General features: G+C 48.5%; 1 protein-coding gene across 7 annotated transcripts in view; it reads left to right on the top strand.

Moving 5' to 3' along the window:
- The window catches only part of Nav1 (neuron navigator 1), a 253,222-nt gene that overhangs the window by 216,340 nt on the left and 17,808 nt on the right, over positions 1-19,074 (top strand). Inside the window, exons 7-19 of one of the 7 annotated variants that reach the window (XM_075988064.1) lie at positions 248-386; positions 701-998; positions 1,670-2,369; positions 2,792-3,235; positions 3,793-3,834; positions 4,662-4,810; positions 6,584-6,754; positions 7,813-7,865; positions 8,623-8,646; positions 8,760-8,837; positions 12,014-12,097; positions 12,329-12,440; positions 16,043-16,164. In XM_075988064.1, the coding sequence (XP_075844179.1) occupies positions 248-386; positions 701-998; positions 1,670-2,369; positions 2,792-3,235; positions 3,793-3,834; positions 4,662-4,810; positions 6,584-6,754; positions 7,813-7,865; positions 8,623-8,646; positions 8,760-8,837; positions 12,014-12,097; positions 12,329-12,440; positions 16,043-16,164 (2,416 nt within the window). Of the gene's footprint in view, positions 1-247; positions 387-697; positions 999-1,669; positions 2,370-2,791; positions 3,236-3,792; positions 3,835-4,661; positions 4,811-6,583; positions 6,755-7,812; positions 7,866-8,622; positions 8,647-8,759; positions 8,838-12,013; positions 12,098-12,328; positions 12,441-16,042; positions 16,174-19,074 lie in introns of all 7 variants that reach the window. The other 6 variants (XM_075988062.1, XM_075988063.1, XM_075988061.1 and 3 more) reach the window with 6 other exon arrangements.

The following is a 19,074-nucleotide window of genomic DNA, read 5'->3' as shown; positions in this document are numbered from 1 at the left end:
CTTTCCAGCTAAGGAAATATAATATTGTCTCTTGCTAAATACCAACTGCTTCTTCCGTTCATAAAAGATTATCACCAAGTTACAAGACCATTTAAGTCACAATTTGAATTATTGGCAGACCCAGGACTAACCCCAGACTTTCTTCTTTCGGGAGAATAGTATAAAAGCATTCATCATCTCCATGAAATGCTGTTTCTAGCACTGACTTCAGTTTTAACTGCTCACCTCTCTCCCTCCTGTCCTGCAGCTGGGATGAGAGCAGCTCCATCAGCAGTGGGCTCAGCGATGCCTCCGACAACCTCAGCTCCGAAGAGTTCAATGCCAGCTCCTCGCTCAACTCCCTCCCCACTACTCCCACGGCTTCCCGCAGGAGCTCTACAATAGTGGTATGTGATGTCGCAAACACATAGGCCACCAGGTCAAGGTGTACCACAAAACAAACTGGGCAAGGTCTGTGGAGATGTGGTGCATGGTGCCATGGTGACTGTATTTGGTGCTCACACCTATCTAGAGTGATACATAGAAGAGCTTTTCCAATTGGAGAAGAAAAAGTACCCTAGAGATAATGTATCTTCTCCCTGGAGCGCTGGGGGTGGAGGGAAACCCTAGCTGACTTAAGGGTATGGGCTAATCAAGGCCCTTCAGCCCGCTGTTCCCGCCACCCCTGTGTAAGTGGCTTACTCTGCCCTTTTCTCAGCAGCTGCGCACAGACTCAGAGAAGCGCTCCCTGGCAGAAAGTGGGCTGAACTGGTTTAGTGAATCAGAGGAGAAGGCCCCCAAAAAACTGGAGTACGACAGTGGCAGCCTAAAGATGGAACCTGGGACCTCAAAGTGGCGGAGAGAGCGACCAGAAAGCTGCGATGACTCTTCCAAGGGTGGAGAACTGAAAAAGCCCATCAGCCTGGGGCATCCGGGGTCCCTGAAGAAGGGCAAGACCCCACCAGTGGCTGTCACCTCTCCCATCACTCATACAGCCCAGAGTGCCCTCAAAGTTGCAGGTGAGTTGGGATAAAGGAAGGGACAAGGATGAAGACCTTTCTTCAGTGGTTTTCCTCAATGACCACAAACCTATAGAGTGATAGCAAACATTTGCAGAAACGCTTTAACAGACGGTATCTTTTCTACGTATGTTGTTCCCAGGGTTTGCCCCTGGGGTCACCTTGAGCTTTAATCAACATTTCCCTTTAGTGTCTAGACATTTTCTTATCAATACATTGCATCCCCTTCTTCTCGTCCTTCCTTGACCATTATTAGACACACTTACTTCTTCATCATTTTTGCGGTTGTCTCTGCCATTTTAACTAAAATAAACCATCCCACAGAAAACAATAAAAATTAAATGAAAGCCTACTTCCTCCCATAGTCCCTCCGGCAAGAGACTGTATCCGCTTATCCAGTACCTGTTTATCCATATTTAGGTCTCTAAACATTTATAATATATAGACAATGATTCCTTTTCCCCTCTAGAGAAAGAAAAGTGTTTTTAAGGTATTATATAGACCAGGCAGTGGTGGCATATGCCTTTAATCCCAGCACTTCTGTGAGTTCAAGGCCAGTGTGGTCTATAGTGTGAGTTCCAGGACAGCCAGGTCTACACAGACAAACCTTGTCTTGGAAAACCAAGATTTCATGATAGCAACTCCTCCTCTGTCTCCTGCCCCCCTTTCAGGCAAGCCTGAAGGCAAAGCTACAGACAAGGGCAAGCTCACAGTAAAGAACACTGGGTTACAGCGCTCCTCTTCTGATGCTGGCCGGGACCGCCTAAGTGATGCTAAGAAGCCTCCCTCGGGCATCGCTCGCCCCTCTACTTCAGGATCCTTTGGCTATAAGAAGCCTCCCCCTGCTACTGGCACAGCTACTGTCATGCAGACAGGTGGCTCAGCCACTCTCAGCAAGATCCAGAAGTCCTCAGGCATCCCTGTAAAACCAGTAAATGGGCGCAAGACGAGTTTAGATGTGTCCAACAGTGCAGAGCCGGGATTTCTGGCGCCTGGAGCCCGGTCCAACATCCAGTATCGCAGCCTGCCCAGGCCGGCCAAATCCAGTTCAATGAGTGTGACTGGCGGGCGGGGTGGACCTCGCCCTGTTAGCAGCAGCATTGACCCCAGTCTCCTCAGCACCAAACAGGGAGGCCTTACACCCTCCAGACTGAAGGAACCTTCCAAGGTTGCCAGTGGTCGGACCACTCCGGCTCCTGCTCCTGTCAATCAGACAGATCGGGAAAAGGAGAAGGCCAAAGCCAAGGCTGTGGCCTTGGACTCAGACAACATCTCCTTGAAGAGCATTGGCTCCCCAGAAAGCACTCCTAAGAACCAAGCAAGCCACCCTCCAGCCACCAAGTTAACGGAGCTGCCGCCAACCCCTCTCAGGTACCCACACTGGGCAACATTTTCCTTTTCTGTTTCTCCAGCCTTAGACTAGATGTGTCATGGCCTATCCATTGCTGTCTCTAGACCTTCCTGTGGGTCCTGCCCCTCTCCTCTGTGGCATGTCTTCCGCGTGTTTGCTAACTCACTTTGTTTCTGCTGTTCCGTGTCAACATGGTCTTTAGTACCAGTGTGAATGGTTTTACTGTGTCTGTGTGAACATTTCCCATATGCGTGTGTTGTCTTCCTTACGACTGGAGGTGCCATAAGTTAGGTATGGATTCTCCTTCCGATTGGTTTGTCAACAGCATCCTAATAACCTTTAGCTGAGTGAGCAGCCAGAAGAGAAAGGAGCTGGAAAAGGATTGCCTGTTGCCCTGTAATTTGTTATTCTGAGTATTTTATTTTGTCTTCACTCCTCTCAGGGCCACAGCTAAAAGCTTTGTCAAGCCACCGTCACTAGCCAACCTAGACAAGGTCAACTCCAACAGTTTGGATCTACCATCTTCCAGCGACACCCATGCTTCAAAGGTCCCAGATCTGCATGCTACAAGCTCATCAACTGGGAGCCCTCTCCCGTCTTGCTTCACCCCCAGTCCAGCACCCATCCTCAATATTAACTCAGCCAGCTTCTCCCAGGGCCTGGAGCTGATGAGCGGTTTCAGTGTCCCAAAGGAGACTCGCATGTACCCCAAACTCTCAGGCCTGCACAGGAGCATGGAGTCCCTCCAGATGCCGATGAGCCTGCCCAGTGCCTTCCCCAGCAGTTCTCCTGTCCCCCCGCCGCCTGCTGCCCCCGCTGCCCCATCAGAAGAAGAGACCGAAGAGCTGCCCTGGAGTGGAAGCCCCAGAGCTGGACAACTGGACAGGTATACAGAGGAGACAGCTGAGCGTGCCTCAGACTCGTTTGGCCGCTAGCAGGTCCATCCATTACTAAGCTGTGATTTCTGATTTTTTTTCATTTTAGATAATTAAATTAGATTTAGATTATTATTTAGATAATTAATTATTTCCATTTTAGTTAATTAATTCCTTTGTAACTCCCCGAGTTGCAAAGTTCGGGTGTTTTTGTTTTGTTCTCATCAGTTAAATGACATCTCAGAAGTCTCGTTAGTTCTCGTCCTCATCTCACTTTGGCGCCCAGGTGCAGAGTCAGTCCTATCCCATCACGTCCTGGTTCTCACCATCCTTAGTATGACCTCTTAGATGCCTAACTACATCTTAACTCCTCACAAGAGGAAAGCATGTAACATTTCAAACACTTCCCAAGTTCTGAGTCAAGAATTTGGTTGTGAGCATCTTAGTATTTGTTTATAGAGATAGATTTTCATAGTTTGCTGTCCTGTCTCCGGAGGCTTATACCCCTCAGACCTGTGGTCCCAAACTCTAGTTTCCAGGATGAACTCACGTGCCTCTCTCTCCACAGCAATCAGCGGGATCGGAACACCCTTCCCAAGAAAGGCCTCAGGTAACCCTTATGTGTATTTTTTTGTCTGTTTGTTTTTTGAGACAAGGTTTCTCTGAGTAACAGCCCTAGTTGCCCTGGAACTAGCTCTTGTACATAGGCTGGTCTTGAACTCACAGAGATCCACCTACCTCTGCTTCCCAAGTGCTGAGATTAAAGGCATGTACCACCATTGCCTGGCCTGTTTTGTTTTTCTACCATATACCCAAGATTCCTGGCGTATATATAAAAAAAAATTCAGCTAGGTAGTACACACTTTTAATCCCAGCACTTGGGAGCCAGAGGCAAGTGGGTCTCTGAGTTCACTTCCAAAAATAAATAAAATAAAATCCCAGCCCAACCTAACCCAGGCCCCGTGAATGAATTTAGGCATTTGTACCTGGTCCTATAAAAACACCACCCATAGCACTCTGCAAACTAATAGTCAAATGTATTAGCTTTCATAGCAAGTGATTTTCTTTGCTGTCAAAGGAGAAATGAGTTTGCACACAGGAACCGTGTGCTTACTTATGCTGTCCTATACCATCATAGCCCTATGGCCTTCCCTGATTCAACTCAGCACCTCATAGTGAACCTCTGAGGCCACTCACATAGGCAAGGGACAGGAGTGTGGGTCCTCCTCTGTCAGGACAGCACCCAGTTGCTCAACTAGATGGGGATACCTGTCACCTGAAAGCCTGCATATGGAGCCATAGAGCCTTGAGCGGAGAGGAGGTCCTAAGGCCTCATCCATCCGTTCTGGACAATGCTGAGTTACTATCCCTTGCCTGGCTCAGCCTTTTGTGTCGCTTTGTAGTGGCTCAGACCAAGCTCCTCTGCTACTTCTTCAGGTACCAGCTTCAGTCCCAGGAGGAGACCAAGGAGAGGCGGCACTCCCACACTATCGGCGGACTTCCCGAATCCGACGACCAGGCAGAGCTGCCGTCCCCCCCTGCCCTCTCCATGTCCTTGAGTGCCAAGGGCCAGCTTACCAACATAGGTCAGTGTCTGTGGTCACTCGCTGTGGCGAGAGATGAAGCAGGGATCACTCTGCAGAGTGGGGCAAAAAGCTAGGCATGCTTGGCTCAACATGTAGTGGGTTGTTTCATGGCACCTCAGTTTACCAACCCGCACTAAAGACGAAGTGTTCCAAAGTCCTAAACTGAAAAGCTGTAGGGTCCTAAGGCTATCAACGAGTCTGAATGACCACGTGGGAAAACTATAAACCGAGGCCCTGAGCTCCAGACTGGTGCTTTATGTACAGTAAGTACTACCAGGAGCAGCCGCCTCCAGGGTGATTCCAATCTGTGGGGCTGGTGAGCTGCAGGCAGAGAAGGGTTGTTGATGGCAGAGAATGAGGCCTGTCTCCAAAAAAGAAAGTCCACATTCACCAACCGCCCTGGCTGAGCCAGGGCCATCCTAGCCCTAAAGGCAGGCTGACTAAGACTCCTCCTAGACACGCCACACCCTCTCCAAAGCCTGTGGAGAAGAGAAAACTGGGAGAGAAGGAAGTGGCCTTAGGACTGACTCAGAGACAGGATGGGGAAACTGGCTTCAGGAGGCGGTCCTGGCTCCAGCTCAGACACTCACCAGCCCTGGTTCTGGGAAACCCTGTGCCAGGGCTGGTGTAATTCGAATCTCTTTAGGACAGGGCTGGGATGGACATGCCATTTGCTTGCTGTCTCTGTCTAAATCCGCCTCTCCTCTCAGCCGTGTGAAAGGAAGCAGCTCTTTGGTGATGAGGACTTGCAGCAAGCCTGTGCCGTGGCTGTGGGAAGTTTGAGGAGAACTAGGACTGGAGGTCACATCTGGCTTCTGTGGGCTTGTCAGATGCAGGGTGGGACCAGCCTGTTTTCTATCTCCATTGAGGGCCAAACACGAAGAAAGGCTATTCGTGCTGTAGGATGAGGGACCGGGCCGGACAGTAATCACCTTGGGGGTCCAGAGAGGGTAAGACAGAGGTGTGAGTTCTTCTTCCCAGGTCCTTATCAGCAAGGGAAACATCCACATGGCTATTTGGAGGCCAAAGGTCAGAGAGGGGAGCTCCACAAGGATTTGAATCATGAAAGGCAGCGATTTAGCAAGGAAAAGTGGGGGTGGCCTCTGTGGTCAGCAGATTCCACAGCTGTGGGTTCCATAGCCTCGCTGACACTTTCATCCACTCTGCCTGACCTTCGTTTCAGGGAATGCTGAGCAGAGAGGCCATAGTCTAGTTTGAGATCTGAGTGAAAGTGACCTAGAGCGAGCCTGCTCTGCAGGGGCCCCGCTCCCTTTCCTAAGGCTGAGCCCATTGGATCCCACAGCCTGGTCCCCGTCTCTGTAACTGGTGCTGTTTCATCATTTGGATCTGAGTCTTGGTCTGAATTCTCAGTTCCTACTAAGACAGCTTTCCAGTTGTGTTTCGAGAACCACAGCATCCCATTTTCATCAGCACATCCTAGGGATGTGAAGGTTTCGGGAAAGCCGCCAGGCCCCCAGCCTAACCTTCAAAAGTGACAGCTCCGAGGCAGGCAGCATTAAGGGAAGATTCTCAAAACAGATGGTGGAGTCCTTCTCCATCTAGGCCCAACCTTCCCAGGAGGGGTTAATCCTAACCTCCAGCTGCTTGCACACCCCCACTGCCCCCCTACTGCTCCTTCCTCTCCTCCCCTCTTCCCCTTTGCCTCTCAATGACTCCTGCTCCGTCCCCCACAAGGGACCCGAGAGCTGATGACCCTGCCTCTTCTCCTGCCTCCCCCTCCTTCTCCCTTCCCCCTTCCCTCTGTCCTTCCAGTGAGTCCCACTGCGGCCACCACGCCAAGAATCACCCGCTCCAACAGCATCCCCACCCACGAGGCGGCCTTCGAGCTGTACAGCGGCTCCCAAATGGGGAGCACCCTGTCCCTGGCCGAGAGACCCAAGGGAATGATTCGGTCAGGATCCTTCCGAGACCCCACGGATGATGGTGAGACTTCATGCTGACGCGGTTCACACTCATCCCAGCTCCGCTGGGTTCCCTCACCCACCACCACCTCCACTACCACCACTGCCACCACCACACACACATATATAATTCACAGGACATCAACTTGGGCCATTTCAGTTCTGTCTTCCCATAACTTTGAAGGATCTGGGGGCCCAGAAACCTTGGGTGGCACCACCTAGCGCTGGGGTTTTTGGGTGGAGCATCTACCATTGGGGCCCAGGGAAGGGAAATTGAGGTTTGGAAGGGTTAAATGTGGCTGTGACTCCTCGGTGCTCTGAGAACTAGAGCTTCTACGTGTAGCCTTTCTTCCCCACGGTCTCTCAGAAGAGATACGGGGACAAAATGGTCGCTCTTAAATCCATACAACTAGGCATCTCAATCATCTTTCTAGAATGTTCCAAAGACTAGCTCCCAGGCTGGCCATCTGATTGTTGATGCTGATCTGGGTGTTAATGGAAGACCAGGCCGTGGGGTTCATGAGACCTCCATTACTATTCTCAGGATGCATTCCTAATAGATATGTGTTAGTTCTGCAGTGGGCTCTGTTGAGTGATCACAGAGTATTCCCACTTTGCTTTTTTTTTTCACCTGAGTGGTCCCCAGGCTCACAGGCTAGCACTGCAAGGGTGGGAAGAGGAGACACAGAATCAAAATATTGGTTCTGAGCAGCTCCGACAAGAGCTGCAACTTAACCTGCTTTCTTGGCTAAGCAGAGCAGACGCTGACCACCCATGAAAATCTCCTTTCCCTCCCTCTGGACCCTTATGCTCCTCAGTCAGACTGAGCACGGGACCACCAAGTCCAGGCCATCCGAGAACCTAGCTGGAAGGGGAGGCTGTCTCTGTTCAGGACCATGTCCTCGGATACGTGCCTGCTGTGGGCTGATGGCATCTGAATGGGCTGCCCTGTGGTGTTCTTTCTGTTTGCTCCAGATGCCCTCCAGAATGAGAGTCCAAAGTCCTGCCGTAGGGCTCCTCCCAGGAAGTTCTGGGCCCTGGAGCCCCCTGCTAACCTTCTGTGCTCTCCTTCTCTTTCAGTTCATGGCTCGGTGCTGTCTCTGGCCTCCAGTGCCTCGTCCACCTACTCCTCAGTAAGACCATTGAAGTCCCTTCCCCTTCAGCCCCCTCCCCAACCATTCCACATTCCGCAGACCTCCTTTGGTTGGGTAGCTGGGTGGGGATGGGGAACTACGGTCCCTGCATTCTACTCTGTGGGCCTGAGAGTGAGTGTAGGGGGAGACACCTTGCGCTTGGAGCACTCAGAAGAGTGCCTCGGGTCCTCTCTGTTCTTTCTGGCCCTGCCATCAACTCCCAAGCAACTCTGGTGTTCTCCCACACCCCCCTTTGAAACGTGAGGATTTCCTTGTGATAGCACCCTTTCCTTGCCCTGGGAAGTGGGAAGTGTTTCCAGCACCAAGATGAGTGGGTTCCCAAGCCTGGAGATCCAGTAGCGTGCAGAGTTGACCCAGATGTCGACTGTGGGGAACCACAGAGGGCATTTGGCTTTCAGATACCCTTTGACTCTTCGGTGGGTTTTGACCCCAATTCCTTACTCCCTCAAGTTGCTCGCAGTCAAGGTTTGTTTTCAGACCAGCCAGTCTCATTCTCTAGCCTTTTGGCAGTCACAAGGCTGGTTAAAGAGAAGCACCAGAGAGAGGCCTATTATTTAAACCTGAGTGCAGCTCCGAGCCAGTCCTACCAGGGCCAGGAGACGGGACATTCATCTCTCTGCATCTCTCAATCATGCTTCTTCCTGTCTCCGCCCTGACACTTGGTCTTGGCTTCTGCCCCTCCATAGTAACCGCCTGCTTTTTCTCTCTTTCTCTCCTTCTGTGCCCACTTCTTCAGGCTGAGGAGAGGATGCAATCTGAGGTAGGGTACAAAGCCTTTGTCCTCGCTTGTTAACACCACCGCACACTCCGTTTTCCTCCTGGATTCTCTGCTTCCTCCTCCATCAGTAGTTTGCCTCTCTCTTCCTTTGACAGCAAATTCGGAAGCTTCGTAGGGAACTGGAATCATCCCAGGAAAAAGTGGCCACCCTGACATCTCAGCTCTCTGCCAATGTGAGTACCTGAAGCAGGGTAAGACCCAGCTCTAGTTAAACACAGGCAATGTGGAAACGTGGTCTGATGAAGTCTAACCTGGGTTTAGACCCCCAGGGAGCAGGTTCTCGTCACAGCGCTACAACAGAAGATGTGGGGACTTGGGGACTGTCCTTCCCTTTCTCTGAGCCTTCGTTAAGAACCATTTCTCCCTGCCTTAATTAATTGGTATGGATAAGTTGGTATCTGGTAACCTTTGACCTTCCAAAGAAAGCGGAGACCAGTGGTTCTGCAGAGAAGCAGAAACAACCTTGCCATTGGACATGAACAAAAATAGCAATGCATTTTAATTACTGAGCCCTTGAACCCTTTTCCACTGCCCCGGGGTGTGTTTATCTCTTCATCGATGCTACATAACTGAGCAGGCACAGACCTGGTTATTAGAATTCTGTCTGGTGACCATAAGACCAGCTCAGAGCTGAACCCCCATTCTAGCTGCCTGTGTGGGTTCACAGTTGACTCTGCCTTGGACAGCTGACAGAATCAATTTGAGCTTTAGCTTTGGAACCAACATTCTTCGTTTCTGCATTTAACCCACCCGTTTAGAATGACTACCTTCCTCCAGACCTGACCTTAGTTTTTCTGTTCTGAGATGGAGAGAAATGGAGTTGCCTTGTCTACCTCCACTGTGGCTAGTTCCTCCCCTGTGACCAAATTGCAAGCAGAGAACATAAGACCTATTTTCTCCCCAAATTGTAAACAACAGCTGAGCTGGGTCTCCAAGAGCTTTCCAAGTGTTTGCGCAGAAATAACCACGTCTACAGCTTCCGCAATACTTTCTACTCTCCTGTCTGCCCTTCTCTCTGGGGAACTCAGCTGCCAGGCCTGAGTCCTAGCCCTTGGAATCAGGTAGAATGTCCACCAAGATTTTGCATGTTTTCAACATATTTAAGAAACAGCTCCCTTACCACATTGGTTATTATCTTTATTCTTTTTCCCAAATCTTTAGTTCATAAGTCCCATTTATAAGCTCATATCAAGCTTCCAACTCTCTGGGACCAAAAGAAGTATAACATAAACAAGAATCATCCTATACCACACCCGTCACGGCGTGGCCTAGGTCATGTCCTGCACACCCTAGGATATTCATGTCTGGGATGTTGAAGGGGAGAGGCGCCAGGGAGGCGGAGAACATCATTGCGCCTGATTCATTTACACTGCAGTCTGTCAGCCATGGTGCTGTCAAGTCTGGGCTAGTTCAGAAAATGAATTTAGAGGGTGGGTTTTCTCAGAACAGGAAGTTCCATTTGGCTAAGAGAGAATAAACTAAACACCCAGATCTGGTGAGTTCTGAATCTAGAGTTAGATTTTTGCCAAGGTCAGAGCCCTTCCCTCAAGCAGGAGAGGTGATGCCAGGTCCCAGAGCTTGTCTCAGGATTCCTGATGTTGAACCAAACTGGTGCCATGTTGAATGGAACCTCCATGCTGCTGACGATGACACATCCTGACTGAGAAGAGACCCACCCAGGTCACTGCATTGCCTTCAAAACTAAATTCTCTGCAGAAGAACCGCTTGGCCTAATGTCCTACAGGCACCCTAATCTGGAGTTGGGATTAGAGTAAGGTGCAGTGTGGGAAAAAGAGAAGTGGAAGAGGAGAGGGAGGGAAGCCCAGTTCTCCAGATGAGGAGATGTCCGTGTAGAAATGCATGGGGAGGCCAGGGGCTCTCCAGGCTCTTGATTAGATTTTCAGGGACTGTAAGCTGCTTGCCGACAGCACATGGTGGTGTTAGAAGTAAACAAGAAGGGCTGGAGCAATGGCTCAGTGGTTAAGAGCACTGGCTGCTCTTCCAAAGAACCTGGGTTCTATTCCCAGCACCCACAGAGTGGCTTACAGCTATCTGTAACTCCAGTCCTAGGGGATCCAGCACCGTCTTCTGGCCTGCATGGTGCCATACATACATGCAGGCAAAACACCCACATACAAATAACATTTAAAATTAAAAAAAAAAAGATAGAAGGTGAGAGTTGGACTTGAGAGGGAAAGCTTAAAATTCCAAGTGCTTGAGAAGCTACAGCAAGAGGGTTGTGGGTTGAAGGCCTGTTTGAGATAGTGAACTCAAGGTCAGCCTGAAAAACTTGGCAATATCTTCTCTCAGATTTAAACAGAAGACAGAAAGATGCTTAGATCATGATACCTGTGTACTAGGGAGCCCAGAACTCAGCAGATTTATAGGAAACATAGAAAAGACTGCCTCCAGCCTTATAGGCTCCAAGGACACTGGTAAAATTTGACTTCGTGGTCAGAGAGGACAAATCACATCACGTCATGAAATAATAGAAGACAGTGAGCGTCTTGCAGACAACACAGGGACCTGTCCAAAGCCTTCTGCCTCTTGCTAGACTCCATTTGCTCCGGTGCTCTCACTGGAGACTGACCATCCTTGAGTGGTCCCTTTCCTGCTCCGTATCTCATTTCATTTGCTTTCCTATACCCTTCCAGTTGGCTAGCTTGAGATCAAACCACGAGGTACCTCTCCCCAGCCCACCTACCAGAGAATCAGACGTGCCCTACTTAAGGATCCCCAGTGCCTCCAGGTTCCAGCACCTTTTCCTGTGTAGTAGACCTGACACCTAGTGGCCAAAGTGTGGAATTCCCCTGAAGTGGTTTGCACAGCCTCCAGTTTCTCCCCGCCTTACATGGAATAGGGCTTCCCCTCCAAAGCCAGGAGGAGATAAGAATAGAGAGTCAGCCAGCTGCAGAAGAGCTAAAACAGACAGATCCTACTGGGAGGTCATTGGTCCCAGGAGATCTGGCCCTCCATGGTGGATTAAGCCAAAAGCGGTAAGACTGTAGAGGCTGTTGCTCTCCCATCAACCTTCCACCAATCAACCACGTAAAACAGGGAGGGACTTTAACACCGCTGGTAGGTGATAAGAACCAGATCTCAAGTTCCCAAAAAGCTCCAAAAGCCTGCTCTACCTACTGCACTGTTATTAGAGGAGCTGATTCTCTCCAGAAAACCTATTTGATTCCACTTTGTCTGCCCAGGGAAATCAGTAGCTTAGAACCACCAAGGGTTTTGTTTGCACTGGTCAGCTCTGAGACACAGGAAATCTGTTAACTACTCCTGTATCAGTCATTCCCTCTTCCACAGCCGCATGTGCCTTAAGTTCTTCTTTGTCTGTTTGTGTCAGGCTAACCTGGTGGCTGCCTTCGAGCAGAGCCTGGTGAACATGACATCCCGCTTGCGACACCTGGCAGAAACAGCCGAGGAGAAGGTGAGAGGCCAGGGCGGTGAATTCTAAGCATCCTAGCCAGTTCTTCCACTCCTCCCTCAGGGCCATTTCCCCACTTCGTCGCCCCGATTCTCAGCCTGCTTGTCGGTACAACATCCCATGCTCATCACTCCCAGTTCCCTGGCCTTTTCTATCGGGAGCAGTAGAACCCCGTGCCTGGTTCGCTGAGTATTCCTGCTGTGCAGATAACAGCACAACTGTCATTTTGCTTAGGACACTGAGCTGCTGGATTTGCGAGAAACTATAGACTTCCTGAAGAAAAAGAATTCTGAGGCCCAAGCGGTCATTCAGGGAGCACTGAATGCCTCTGAAGCCACACCCAAAGGTAGGATATTAGCCAGAGTGACGGGAATTGAAAAAGACCAGGTTGGTGAAAGGCAGATCAGTACAGGGCCCATAACCCGCCAGCTTTCACATCCAGCTTCTAGAAGGTGGGGATCCTTAGGTAGTCTGCAGTGTGATGTCTTGATTATCCAGTGGGGAGAGCCAAGAGTGTGACCCCGTAACCCCTGAGGATCAGGGCGAAGTAGAGGAGACCTATAATCTCCCCAGGCCCACTACCCTTCCCTCAGCCTTTAGACCAGAGCCAAAGATCAACATCAAAGGAGTCTCAACAGGGCCTCATCAGGTAGCCCTGATTAGCCTAGAACTCACAATTACATTGCTGCCTCCATTTCTCAAGAGCTGGAGTTAGAAGTGTTTGCCACCAGGCCCAGTAAGAAATCACCCCGTTTTGTTTGTTTTTAAATTTCTATTTATTTTTTAAGTTTTTATACAAGTACATATCATATGATGAATATATTTCCCCTCTACCTGTTCCTTTCCCAGCCCTCCTCCTTCCTGTTCCTCCCCTACACAGTCTCAGTTCTACCATCATGTCACATACATACAGATGTGGTTCTGTGTATCCATAATAAAATCCAGGCACAAACAAGAAGTGTGATACTTTTTCCTAAGGTTGGCACACACACACACACACCAAAAAAAAAAAAAAAACACTAAATCTTAAGTAAAGGCGGTTCCAGAATAGCACAAATGTGTGGTTGGTTTACATACATGTACGTGATTTTACTTGATTATCACTCCACCCCTCCATGGACGATTCAACCTGCAGTTCAAACGACAGAGCCAGAAACTGCAGATATCCCCTGGTATCTGACAGGTTAGCCTTGGTAACTCAGCAGTCAGTTATGCTTTGCTGTGGATGGTGAAGGGGTGCAGCTCGGTAATAGCCCTGAGTTCCATTCCCAACACACATATGAAAAACCCAAACACTTTCTGTCTCCAGTCCTTTACCAGAAGCCAGGCCTGTGGGACAGCTTGGCAGGCCTCTTACTTATCCATAGCCATTTTTCTTTGTTTTGCTGGCTTTTAAATATATATATATAGTTTATGTGCACTGGTATTTTGCCTGCATGCATGTTTGTGTGAGGCTGTCAGATCTTGAGGTTACAATTGTGAGCTGCCACATAGGTGCTTGGAATTGAACCTGGGTCCTCTGGAAGAGCAGTCAGTGTTCTTAACCACTGAACCATCCCTCCATCTCTAGTTTTAGATCCTACTTAAGTCTTTGTTCCATTTTTAATAGAGTTTTGCTTTGTTTTTTGGTTTTTTTTAGAGACAGGGTTTCCTATAGCCTAAATTGGCAAGTTTTCCATACTTAGTTTCATTTTCATGAGATTATATAATATATATAACATATATATTATAATATATATATATGGTGAGAGATACATGTCCTGTTTTATTCTTCACACATGAACAGCCAATTATTCTGATATCATTTAATGAAAAGCCTGCTTTCTCCACTGAATTACATTAGAAAGTTGCCTTTGTCCGTTGACAAAAATAAGTAAGTAAGGGGCTGGAGAGATGGCTCAGAGGTTAAGAGCATTGCCTGATCTTCCAAAGGTCCTGAGTTCAATTCCCAGCAACCACATGGTGGCTCACAACCATCTGTAATGGGGTCTGGTGCCCTCTTCTAGCCTGCAGGCACACATGCAGACAGAATATTGTATACATAATAAATAAATATTTGAATAAATAAATAAGTAAATGTATGGGTTTATTTCTGGACTCTGTTCTAATGAGACGTTCTGTATCTATCTTTAGGCAGTACCACGTTTTCTTAATTACTTCTTTGTGCATTTAGTTTGAAAATTGGACAGGGTGATCCCTCCAACTTTGGTCTCTTCAAGATCATTTTGGTTATGGTCCATTTCTAATTTTGTGACCTACACACACACATACACACAAATTAAATCTAGATTCTATATATGAAAGTAAATATATTTGTCTTCCTGTGTCTGCTTAACATTATTTCTGGTCACATTGATTTTTCTGCAAATGTCAAGCTTTCATTTTTTCCTTATGTCTGTGTAAAATTTCATTGTGTATATGGACCACATTTCTTTCAATCGTCCGCCTGTTGATGGACAGCTAGGCTGGTTCCATTGCCTGTGAATAGTGGAGCAGTAAGCATGGATGTACAAGTATCTCTGTTTCTTTTTTTTTTTTTTAACAAGATCTTGCTGTGTAGTTTGTTGGCCTCAAACTCCAGCAACCCTTCAGCTTCACACTCGTATAAATACACAACACACCCCTTTCCCATCTGCAGTTTTGCCCAGCTCAGGTAGAATCAACCTCAGTACCATGCCATTTAATATACCATTTATGTTTCCCTCCTCACTGTTTGGCCCTTGGAGGGAGTTCACTCTGGTGCCTATACCATCCCAATTATACTCCTCCTCCGTCCTGGTACTGTCCTGGCTCGGGGTCTCCATTGCTGCAGTCATTCCCTAGCTGGCTCGGAGTGCTCCAGTCCCTACTTCCACTGCACCCACAGTAACTGCACTCTCAGTTCAGGTCAGAAAGCATTGCAGCTTAAACATGAGCTGGTTGTTAGATAAGAGGGATTACGATTAATTTTCTTTGGCCTGATAATGCTTTTGTGAGCAAATGTCCATATTCACAGGAGCTATATCTTCAGGCACTTAGTTGCAAAATGTCATCTGCAACTTATTTTCAGATTGTGTGAGAAAGTGGGGAGGGAGCAGATAGAATAAAGTTAGCAATGGTTAAACTGGGCAGAGGGCATCTGTGTATTATTTTACTATGCTGTAAGCTTTCCCTTGTATTTGAAACAGTTCGGGAAAGCAGATTAAAGAAGACAGATTGTATCCCCAGTCCTTTAGACCCTATCTCAAAAAAATAGAGAAACAACAACAACAAAAAAAATAGGTATGATGGTTCATACCTGTATTCCAGCACTTGGGAGGCAAGGCAGGAGGACTGTCACAAGTTCAAGACCAACCTGGTGTACATAGTAAGACTTTGCTAACACATGCACACACGCGCACACACACACACATTGGTTGCATTTGCATAAAAGTGTCCAATGCCAGCTTCAGTTAAGTCCTTTTCACAACACACATACCCACATACCCACATACAATACACACACACACACACACATTGGTTGCATCTGCATGAAAGTGTCTCATGCCAGCTTCATTAAGTCCTTTTCACAAACAGTCAATCTGAGTTCATTACTAAACCCTTCTATTGTACTAAACTGGGGATTCTTTCTTGTGGTTTTGCTTTTGTTTTGTTTTAGTTCTGGACAGGGTCTTACTGTGTCATCCAGCACAGAACACGCAATCCTCCCAAATGCTGGGCCTCGCCCTGCCCCACTTAGACTGAGAGCTTCCTGAGAATAGAATTGTTTCTTTCTTCACGTTAGCCCTTTCTTCTCTGCTGAAACATGACTGTAACTCTCTGTTGGTTGATGAAAAGCCCACCAGATGAGTAGTATGCACCTAGAAGTTGGTGGGTCCCCCACCCCTTGTCGACTGCAGCTAGACTCCTTAAGCCTCCCATTTTCACTAAATCTACCTCTGTGTTCTTCCCACCTGTACTGGCCCGTAGAACTCCGGATCAAGAGACAGAATTCCTCAGATAGCATCTCCAGCCTCAACAGCATCACCAGCCATTCCAGCATCGGCAGCAGCAAAGACGCTGATGCCAAAAAGAAGAAAAAGAAGAGCTGGGTAGGTGATGTTTTGGGGGCTGACCTGTGGTAGTTACATTTGCCCCAGTGCAGGGAACAGATCCTTTCAGGATCCACCAGGAGGCAGTCCCTTCTAGTAAAGTGTCAGTCAGTGTGACGTCTGTTGACGTCTGCTGGGAACAAAGTCTAAGTCCCCATTCCTCCAACCGTTGTATACTCCCCCACCACCACTCGCCCTGCAGTCTTTACGCTTGTCTGCTTTCCTGGGGCTCTACCTACTGATGCGGTCAAATGTTCTTGGCCACAGAAGGAGCTGAGAAAATATCTGGGGGGTGGGGAGGAGGGAATTACATATCAGTCCCTCCCCTACTCTCTCACTGTGGAGAGAATTTATAAGACAAGTGACTCATTCTAGATTCTAGGGGGCCTTGGTTTGGGAGAGGTGTCTCTGGCTAGTCCAGGGGTGGGTTTGTTATGTGTGTTGTCCCCGTCCCCTCCCTACCCCCCATAGCTCTAAACTGACCCTGGATGAACTTTCTAAAGTCTTGAGGCAGGTGTAGGGCATTGTCTGACTGACTGAGAGGGAGAGTGACCCAGAGTGAGCGTCTTGTCCCTGTCGCCTGCTGAGGAAGGCTGGCCACAGACTTCACCTGGTGCAGACAGGAGCCCGCTGTGTGAAACAGCTGTGTGAAACAGCTGTGTGAAATGAATGATTAGTGTCGCTGCTGCTTCTTTTCATTTTTTTTTCTTTTTATTTCCTCAAAATGCTGACTTCCAATCCCTATTTTTTTCCAGGTTTATGAGGTAAGAGACTCAGTTCCTCTCCCTTTACTTTTTCTTTCCCTTTGCACACCCTCCCTATTTCCGGAGCAAGTTCCCTCTCTTTTAAAAAAAAGGTCACCCATAACCCCAACTGCCCCAGTTCCTAACTCACTCCACTGCATGGTCCATCCACGCTGCCCCTCATGAGGACAGAGGAGTGGTCTGCTTAGGGGTCAAATGGGAAGTCCTGACAAAATCCAAAATTATTGCCTGCCATCTTCCCCTGGTCCAAGATTGGCCTATTATAAAAAGCAGACCCGATGAGCTCCTGTTATCCAGAAAATGAGCATTTTTTTCCCTACTCACAGTAGACTCCTAAAGTGGAAGAGAATCAATGAAGGTTATCTGAGTCACAACTTCTGGAGGGCTGTCCATTTTGGGCTTATCAAAAATTAGCTTTAGACAAGTATGAGCTGGAGACAAGCGAGGGATTTATTTCATCCAGGGTAGGCAATGCTCATCGCCCCAAAGGCCATGGAGCGTCCAAGGACAAGTCAGGGACTAGAGTACTGTTCGAGGCAAGCATGATGTGGCCCAGAATTTTTATTCCAAAACAGATAGGTGTGCTCCTGATGCTGTACTAGGATGTGAAGGATGGGGAAAGCTGAGCTCATTGCCCCAGTCAGTAGAAGCCCACCAGCCTGGTGTGTGTGCCTCAATCCCAACACTAGGGTGACTGAGACAGGATGAGCACCATGAATTCAATGGCAGCCTGGCCTACATAGTAAATTCTAGGCCTGACCTGAGTTGACCCCGGAACCCACACAAAGGTGGCAGGAAAGAACTGGCTCTACAGAGTTGTTCTCTGACCACACACACGTGCTGTGGCAGGTGCACAGAGATGGAGAGGCCAGTTGTTCATCTAAATCTGGACATCTAGAGGAGCATTGCCCAGTGTGCTGTGCATATCACCAGGCCACTGGGATGGTCCTTTAAAGACTGGCAATACCATCAGAAACCTCTGAGGGGCGCTGCATTTCCTACCTAGCATTATCTGTGTTAGGAAAGTTCTAAGACACCCCGTCCCTAGCAGAGAGTCCTGGTTGTCTGCTGAATGCATTGGTTGAACCATGCAACCAGTGTCGGTCTGTAGGAGCAGAGCAGATGTCTCCCTGCAGCCCTGACTGTCAGAATACTGAAGGTTACATAGAACGCTACTGTCATGGAAATGCAACGATTTCAGAGCAGAGGGCTCTGCTGTGGGCAGACATGGTCACAGGATGTCTCTCTAGAGAGGGAAGGAGACAGAGACAAGAGATAGACTGACTCTCGTGAGACAATGATGTGGAAAAAAACTCCACCACATTGAAAATCGGGAAGCCTGGATGTCTTCCTTGAGATACACAATGCCACGCCAGTCAGTCTCAACTCTTCCTCTCTACAACTGAAACTTTATAATACTTTTGAGCCCTGGTTGCTCCGTGGCTCACCATCTGCACATATACTCTCCCCTAAGTGCCCCAGCCAGCTTGGTCCTCATGTCTTACCTACAAGGTCCACACACACCATGTTCTAGCTCCATAAGCTCCCAGGAGACCTCAGACATGTTCTGAGAAGGACACCTAGAAAGGAGCTACTCAGTCCTCCCAGCCCCCACCCTGACACACACACACACAGCTTTTCATTTACTGTCCCAAAGATCTGGCTTGCCTTTGTCCCCTATAGCCTTTGACCCCTCCTTTACTCTCTGTCTCTTGCTGCCATCCCATGTCTATGTTCCTGTGTGTGCGTGTGTGTGTGTGCATGCTGTATGGAGGCATGTGAATGGGTGTGGGTCAGGTCCTTGGCTTGCATATCTAGCTCACATCCCTAACCCCAAAGCTCATCGCCACCAGAACCAAACAAGCTATGGTCAGATTATAATGTCCCAAGTAGACAAAGATTGGCTGGAAGATATTATTCTTGGACACTTGGCATAGTAAGCAGTGCTGAAAGGTGGGCATGGAGGTAAATACCTGTGATCCCAGCACTTGGGAGGTAGACGCAGGAGGATCCAGACTTCAAGATCACCCACCGCTACGTACTGAGTTCAAGGCTAGCCTGGCCTGCATAAGTCAAGTCCCTGTCTTAAAAATAAGGAGGAAAGACAAATCAGTTGGTTGTTTTAACCACTATACCATGGGCTAAG

This window comes from Microtus pennsylvanicus, chromosome 10 (genome assembly GCF_037038515.1).
Source record: "Microtus pennsylvanicus isolate mMicPen1 chromosome 10, mMicPen1.hap1, whole genome shotgun sequence".
In the NCBI taxonomy this organism is placed as follows: domain Eukaryota; kingdom Metazoa; phylum Chordata; class Mammalia; order Rodentia; family Cricetidae; genus Microtus; species Microtus pennsylvanicus.
The sequence above is the reverse complement of the archived record's forward strand: the minus strand, read 5'-3'. Positions and strand labels throughout refer to the sequence as shown.